At 35.2% G+C, this 8,439-nt stretch overlaps 1 protein-coding gene across 1 annotated transcript; it reads right to left on the bottom strand.

Moving 5' to 3' along the window:
• Nucleotides 1-261: 261 nt before the first annotated feature.
• LOC129869737 (uncharacterized) lies at nucleotides 262-747 on the bottom strand. Its single transcript, XM_055944369.1, has one exon. It carries the CDS (start codon nucleotides 745-747, stop codon nucleotides 262-264), a length of 486 nt encoding a protein of 161 aa, XP_055800344.1.
• Between the last annotated feature and the right edge of the window lie 7,692 nt (nucleotides 748-8,439).

Genomic DNA, 8,439 nt, shown 5'->3' with positions numbered 1-8,439 from the left:
CCATTTATTTCTTTCTACACTTTCTTCTTCTTTACATGCCATGAGTAAAGTGTCATCTTTATCTTCATATTTCCTCTTCACAAAATTATTCAACTCCTCCAATGTTTTTTAAATTCCCATAAAAAAATGACCATATTTATGACAAGTATAACACTCAATATTTGATTTGTCATACCTTCCTTGATTTGACATCCATCCTCTACCTCTTCCATGACCTCTTTCTTGGTTGGAGTCTTGACTTCTTTTTTCTTTGGTCATTGACTACCACCTCTTCCTCTTGTACCACGGCCTCTTCCACATCCACGACCTTTGTTGTGAGCCACGCCTTTCATCTTTCTCCTTCAAAGAAAATTTCGCTTGCAAAGCTTGTTCAACCGACTCTTGTTTCAGTTTCTTCAACTTTTCTTCATGTGCTTTCAAAGAACCCATGATTTTTTCTATGGTCATGGTGTCCAAGTCCTTGGACTCTTCAATAGAAACAACAATATAATTAAATTTTGAATCTAGAGATCGTAATATTTTTGCAATGACCCTATCATCATTCAACACTTTACCATATCTCTTCATTTGATTGACAACCACCAAGACTCTTGAAATATAATCCAAAACTGATTCATATTCCTTCATTAGCAGCGATTCAAATTTTTCCCTTAAGATTTGGAGACAAAACTTTTTCACCTTGTCGGCGGTTTGAAGAATATCACATGCTTGCTTAGAGTTGGTTGCATTTGCAACCTTCTCGAACATCTTTTTATCCAAACATTGATGGATGAATGTGAGTTCCTTTTGGTTTTTCTTCTTTGTGGTAGCACATCCTCTTCTTCTTTAACACCACTCTCCATAATTTCCTATACATCATAGGCTCCAAGCAAAGTCTTCATTCAGATGCACCAACTTCCATAATTTTCTTTGGTGAACATCGGAACTTGAAATGGAATTCCATTGGTGTTACTCATTTTCTCTCTATATTTTGTTGTCTTTCAAACACACTGGCTCTGATACCAAATATTGGAAATTTGAGAGAGAAAGATAACATAAATAATACTCAATACTTAGTAAAATAGAATTGGAGGAAAGATGGTTTTCTATTCAACTTTTCTTACATTAATGTGGCTACATTACGTGACTATTTATAGTTGTATTCATCCTTGTATCTAGCCTAGTATACATGCATCATAGTTAATACTTCACATTCTACAAGTTCATGAATAAAACTAATTAGACTTAATCTAGACTTTTCCACCAATTCATGTATCTCCTAATACATTAATCTATTAGTTCATGAACTAAATTAAATATGATGTGAATCGGTCGGTTTGATTCGATTTTAAGTATTATCAATTCGGTTTATCAGTTTTCAGTTTTTAAATACACTAAACCGTTAACCAAACCAATAAGATATTTGTTATCAATTTTTGGTTTGACGGTTTTTGATCTTTAACAGTTTGGTTTTCGGCTTAACCAATAAGAAAATGCTTTCAAAACAAATATACGACTTCTCCAACAATTTTTGAAAATCTTGAATATTACTGAAAAAGAAAAAAGAGTTTCTTAAGGAAAATATTCAAATGCTCATCAGATTTAACCCCAATTAGAATGAATAATCTCCTAATTGTTTATAAGTGAAGTCAAATTTACCAGCGAAGTTGAACTTTTTGAAAAAATGGGTGCGGAAAAGACGAAAAATCAGAAAAAGGTGAAGAAGGGAAGTAAAAAAAGAGAGAAATCAAACTTGCAATTCACAACTCGCCTTCGCCTAACCCTTGTTGTCGTCGTTGCAACTTGCAAACCATAGCCGCAGCCGTTCTTAGTTCTTTCAGTTTGGAGTTTTGACGTTGTGAACCTAAAGCGGCTAAGCCTAAAGGATAAATACTGTGTGAACCGTGAAATAGTGTGAACTGTGAATTGTATAGGGCATTGATAGTATGATTTAGTGATTATATATTTATATTAATATTTTTTTTTGATATTTGTGTATGAGTTAATATTAAAATAGAAAATTATTACCGTCTTAATGATTATCGATTTACCCGATTACCAATATTAAAAAACAAATATCGAACCGATAATTTAATAATTTATTTTAATAAAATCATTAAATAACCATTAACCCAATAATCCAATAGCAATAAACTTATAATACTTTTTTTTGGTTTGATTTATCGGTAGGTTCAATTTTTGCACAATCATATTTGGGAGAATCATGGAATCGTGATCAGTCAAAGATTATATAACACTATTTAGCTCCATGGCTTTGGTCTAGTGGTAAAAGGTCAAGTGGATTAGGCACATGTTAGAAGTTTGAACCTTGCTAGATATGTTCTGGTATTTAAGTGAGGGGTAGAGGGACGGGCCAGACCATTTTCTATTGAGCTTCGAACCAGGTGCCAACTAGCACCGAGATTTGTTGGTTGTAAAAAAATAATCTGTTATATGCAATAGGAAGATAGCCTGATATCATAATATTGATCTTCATAAATATGCCTCAATTCAGATTGTTCATTGGCAGTTTTCATTTTCCATGTAAATTATGTCATCGGTGGTGGAGGACCTTGATGATAAAAAAAATTATCTCTTGGGAAATTGAAGCAATTAAATTGGACTTCACTAAAATATGATCTCTTTCCTGCATATTTTTGCTTGTCCTCACTATTTCATTAGACAAAATTAGCTAAATACTTGAGCAAATGCCATCACTATAGGTCTCCATGTGTTTGGTTTGGTGTTGAATAAGTATGAAATTATAGCTTTGCCTTCAAACTAGTTTATTAATTAGTCTAATGCTGTGGGGGTATGGATTTTGATACTAACCATTTATTCCTGTATTTTCTCTTCTATAAGGTTTTTCGTTTCTCTGTTCATTGTATGCTGAACTGTAAGTCGAAAAGAAAAGAGTGCATCTGCGTCATGAAGTTAAATAGACTAGAGTCATTAAGAAAGTAGAATAAACTAGCTCTGTTTAGTGCTTGGCACCACAAGACTGATATGTACTTATCTGTGAAATATGTTAGGCTTCCCGCCTTCATGAGTATCAAGGAATTGATCCTCATTTTGACGAAATTGCTAGGCAGTACCATGACATTATAAAGGAAAAGAAAAGTCCCTGCGAGTTTTATTAAATTATTGTAGTTCATTACTTTTCTTTTGTGGAGATAAAGGCTAACTTTGACTCATATCCAAGGATAAATAGGAAAGCATGCAGTGGACCATTAACCAAGTTGAAATGGACTTGAATCTTTTTCCTACTCACTCCAGCACCTAATCCATCTCTCTTCATATTCTGGACAAAGTTTCATGTAATATCCATAGGGTTTTTTATATTTTAGGAACATATATAAAATTCTTTATCTCATATTTGCATTTATTAACACTTGAATGTCGACATGTATGATATTCTATATCTTCACTTGCTATGCCGTTTAAAAGTTCATCTTGCATCCATTGTAAAGAACCTACCAAGGAAGGAAAATATTTTCGTTATTGCAATCTTTTGAGTTGACTACTCTCAATAGTTCTCTGGATTTTTAGTTCCATCCCTAAAGTATGAACTTTGCTTAAGAAAAGAACTAATTCGATATGAATTTAATGTTCTTTTATTTACTTAATCTCTTTGATAGAATTTCCTCATTGATAAGTAAAATACAAGAAGCAAATAAAAAAGATTACCACTCAAAAGGTTAAATTAAAATTTTAATAATTTTTGAAAATTGACTTCTTTGAGGTGAAGTTTCTTCTTTAAAAATGAAAAAAAAAGTCCGGCAACTACCTATCTTGGGCCTACGGCAAATTAATAATCAAGCTCTAGCATTGTAAGACTCCGGAAGTTGAAAAGTCGAAATAAAGTAAAGAATTTGGAAAATGGCTGGTTCAGAGTCTACGACTCAGCCTACGATTTGTAGGAACTCGTATGAGTCGTAGGGGGGACTCGTAGATTAGAGGTTGAGGTTAGAAATTGGCTAAGTTAGGAGGTGAGTCTATGAGTCAAGTTACGATTCATAGAAGTAAATATGACTAGTAGAAGTGAGTCATAATCGCAAAGCCTGAATTCTACACATAACAAGCCTTATTACTTTTTCTACGACTCAATAGGACGAGTTGTAGAACTTTTGATGAGTCGTAATGATCAGTCGTAGGGAACTTCAGAGACTCAGAGGTTGTAGGGTTTTAGGAAGTCTGCAGGACGAGTTGGGTCTACGCCCCGTAAACATTTTGACAACTCGTGGACACAAGTCGTAGGTCCCTCCGGCCAGGTTTAATGAAGGGTGTTTTCATCTTTTCCTATTATCCTAGCAATGTACCTAGTCTTTTTAGGACCTAATTCAACTCTATAAACTAACTCTAAGTATTCCTAAACCTATCATTCTCTCATTAAATCTCAAAAATCACAAGTCTTCTTTCTCAAGGCTCCTCTCAAAGGTTTTTTTTTTCATCAAGGAATTTGCTAGAGTTTCTTCAAGATGAAGTCTCCTTTTCCAATCTCAAGGTCAAATTTTCACCAAGGTATATGGGTCTTCATCCATGGATACCTTTCACCCATGGAATCCCAAAGTTTTGTCTACAAAATTCTGTAAGATTTTACTACCCAAAGACCCTAACTTTATGATTATGCATTCAGTCTTTTTACTCATGGTATATTATATGATTATTGATTAAATTATCTGTCTAATTGACATTATTTTCATGAATCATGTATGGGTTGGTATAAGTAATATGAGCATGCATGTTTCAATCCATATTTTATGATTTTCAATCAAATTGGTTATGTATTCAAAGTTTCTACCCTAATTTCAAGTATAAGCTATGATTACAGATTTCAATTATGATCAAGACATGCATTTCATGCAAGTTATGAAAGAGGTGACTTAGGATCCTTAATTGGTGACCTAGGAACCTACTGACACGTATTATGAAGTATGATTTATAATGTTGAAGGCTTTTACTCACACTGCAATTATGATATGAAAATGAGCTACTTCATGAGTATTGAAACCTATGAACAAGTTTATGAATATATATTAAGTATGATTACTATGTTATGTATTTCATGGGATTTGACTTAGCACTGAAGAGGTTTGAGGTGGTCGGGGGAGGGGGGGGGAGAGGGGCGCGACCATGTGGTCCTTATAAAAAGTCTCTAGTGTCATAACTATGTGCCACCATAGGATTTATCTTTATGGCCTAGCTAGTGGATCAACATATAACACATGTTCATGATTTACCTTACGGGGCAGATTCTACCTTGGCAAGTAAATTCCCCTTTCTTCTGTTGTATGGGGAGACATCGTGATTTCCATTGTATGGGGAGACATCGCGATTCCATGTTATAACTCACATGGTCTTATTGTCGATTATAGTTCTATCCCACATATGTATACTCTCTTTATGTACTTATGATCTCACTTATGTCTTTTAAATGCTTTGATCAACTATGGTTTTCTCATGACTCTACTTATCATCTTGTATAGCATGTATGTTGTTCAATCATTTCACCTTATGTTTTATATTGCATAGAATGCCCGTATACTTTGTACAATTAAACGTACTAATACATACTTTATTGCCTACACTGTATCATAATGTAGGGGTCAAAAAGTGGCTAGTTGAGTTCCTATACATCGAAGATTGGTGAGCCCTCATCTATTCGAGGGTGAGTTATGAGTTTACTACTTTCAAAAGACAATTATTATTTTATGATGAGGGTGAGCTAGAGACATGTCTTATCCCCCATCCATATTTACTAGTAGAGGCTTGTTGGACACACTAGGTATAATTTATTTTATCGTATTCCTTACTTTCTATGGTATATGTTTTGAGACTTTTTTATGTTGTTTCTTCTTAATTATACCTTATGCATACTTACGATACATCAAGAGGCTTGGTTGGAGCCTTTTGAGTTTTTGATCATTGTGTCACATCTAGGGCCAAGTCTGGGTCATAAGAAACTTTGCATAAGATCACAAGGTTCAAGAGTGTCCTAGGGAGTCCAACATGCAGCGTCAAGTAGATTCTAATTCATGGGTGTGAAGTGTTCCACATCTATGAATAGGAGGCTATAAGGCAATTTTACAAAATTCTCACTTCTTTCATGATCTATGTTGTGCAATAGAGTATACTCTAAGACTTCCTCTCCCTAATGATTGTTCTTTGCGATTTTAAGAAAATGCCTCCAAGAAGAGCACCTATTCAAAGAGGGGTTAATGCTAATGGAGACCAAGCTCCTCTGGTTGCCCAAGCCAATAGTCCTTTGCCCGACCAAGTGACTAATGCATAGTTTTGGACCGTTATCACTATCTAACTCATGTTATGGCCAACCAAGCAGTCTACTATGGCCTCTAGAATGAGGGATTTTGCAAGGATGAACCCTCCCAAATTCCATGGTTCGAAAATTGATAAAAATCCCCAAGAGTTCATTGATAAGGTTTATAAGGTGATGGATATTATAGGGTGACTTCAAAAGAAAAAGCGGAGTTGGCGGCCTACCAACTCAAGAGTGTTGCCCAAGTTGGGTATACTCAATAGAAGTCCGAGAGAGTTGATGAAGGTCCTATTGGTTGGGAAGCCTTCAAGCTTGCCTTTGTTGATCATTTCTTCCCAATTGAGCTAAGGGAGGAAAATGTGTTGGAGTTCATAAACCTCAAACAACGCAACATGGGTATGAGGGATTATTCTCTCAAGTTCACCAAGCTATCCAAGTATGCTCCTTCTTAGGTTGTCAATCCATATGCCTGAAAGAGCCAATTCATATTAGGGGTGTTCAACTTGGTTACAAAGGAATGCCGAACCTCCATGCTTATTAAGGAAATGGACATATCTCAGATCATGACTTTTTCCAAATAAATTAAAGGAGAGAAACTTAAGAAGATGAAAATGAGAAACTCTTAAAGAGCTCAGTTTGAAGGTAGGGTCTCAAATACTAGGACTGGTGGTGGTAATTGTTGTTCTCAGTAAGACCAAATATTCCAAGGTCAAGGTTCTTCTCAAGGTTTGGGAAAAATATTTGACAAGGATAGGATGTTATATCCTAATGTTCAAGGTGGAGGTGTAAATTCTAGTGGTACTACTTTTCCCAAGTGTGCTAGGTGTGGGAAAAATCATGGAGGAAGGTATTTGATGGGAACTAGTGCTTGCTATGGATGTCCCAAGATAGGCCACAAGCAATCTGAATGCCCTAATATTGCTAATAGAGGTAGTGAAGGTCTTCCTCCAGGCCAAGTTTCTCAAGGAGGACAAGTGAAACAATTTTCCCAAGCTCAACCAAAAGGTGGTCAATGTAATAACCAATTCTATGCTCTTCATGCTAGGCAAGATGTGAATGAGACTCCCAATGTTGTTATGGGTATGTTGCAGATCTTTAACTTTAATGTTTATGCATTGCTTGATCTGGGTGCTAAATTTTCTTTTGTTACTACTGATCTTTTTATGAGATTTGATATGTGTCCTAAAACTTTGTTAGAGCATTTTTTGGTTTATACTCCCGTTGGTGATTCGATGTTAGCAAAGATAGTCTATAGAAATTGTCCCGTGTCAGTTTTGCATAAAGTTATTCATTGTTATCTTGTTGAACTTGACATAACCAATTTTGACATTATTCTTGGTATGAATTTGTTATGTGCCTCATATGCATCTATTGATTGTAGAACCTGTAGGGTCAAGTTTCAATTTACTAATGAACCGGTTCTTGAATGGAAGGATGATTTGATGGTTAAGGTTCGATTCATCTCATGTCTTAAGGCCCAAACAATTATTTCTAAGGGGTGTATCTATCATATAGTGCGAGTTAGGGATGTTGATTCTAAAACTCCTACTCTTGATTCAGTCCCCATCGTAATAAGTTTTTCGATGTGTTTCCTAATGATTTGCCCGGTTATCCTCCTGAAAGGATAATTGAATTTGGCATAGATATTCTTCACGATACTTAAACTATTTCTATTCCTCCTTACCGCATGGGTTCGACGGAACATTAGGAGTTGAAGGAGCAATTGAAGGATTTATTGTATAAGGGCTAAGTATTTCACCATAGAGTGCTCCTATGTTGTTTGTTAGGAAGAAGGATGACTCACTCCAAATGTGTATAGACTACCGACAATAAGTTTATTATAAATAACAAGTACCTAATTCTGAGGATAGATTATTTGTTTGACCAATTTCAAGGGGCTAGTTACTTTTCAAAGATTGATCTCCATCCCAGTTATCACCAATTAAGGGTAAGGGAGTGTGATTATCCCAAGATGGCATTTCAAACAAGGTATGACCATTTTGAATTCTTAGTCATGTCATTTGAGTTAACTAGTGCTCCCACTATCTTTGTGGATTTGATGAATTATATTTTCAAACCATACTTAGATATGTTTGTGATAGTGTTCATTGATGATATCTTGATTTACTCTCGAAATGAGGAAGAACATGTGGGTCACTTGAGAATTATGTTACAAACTTTGA

Source organism: Solanum dulcamara, chromosome 10 (assembly GCF_947179165.1).
Source record: "Solanum dulcamara chromosome 10, daSolDulc1.2, whole genome shotgun sequence".
In the NCBI taxonomy this organism is placed as follows: domain Eukaryota; kingdom Viridiplantae; phylum Streptophyta; class Magnoliopsida; order Solanales; family Solanaceae; genus Solanum; species Solanum dulcamara.
This window is presented reverse-complemented; position numbering and strand designations above follow the sequence as displayed.

Excerpts from the sequence above, each read along its gene's own strand:
- LOC129869737 (XM_055944369.1), bottom strand. The coding sequence starts at position 747 with ATGTTCGAGAAGGTTGCAAATGCAACCAACTCTAAGCAAGCATGTGAT.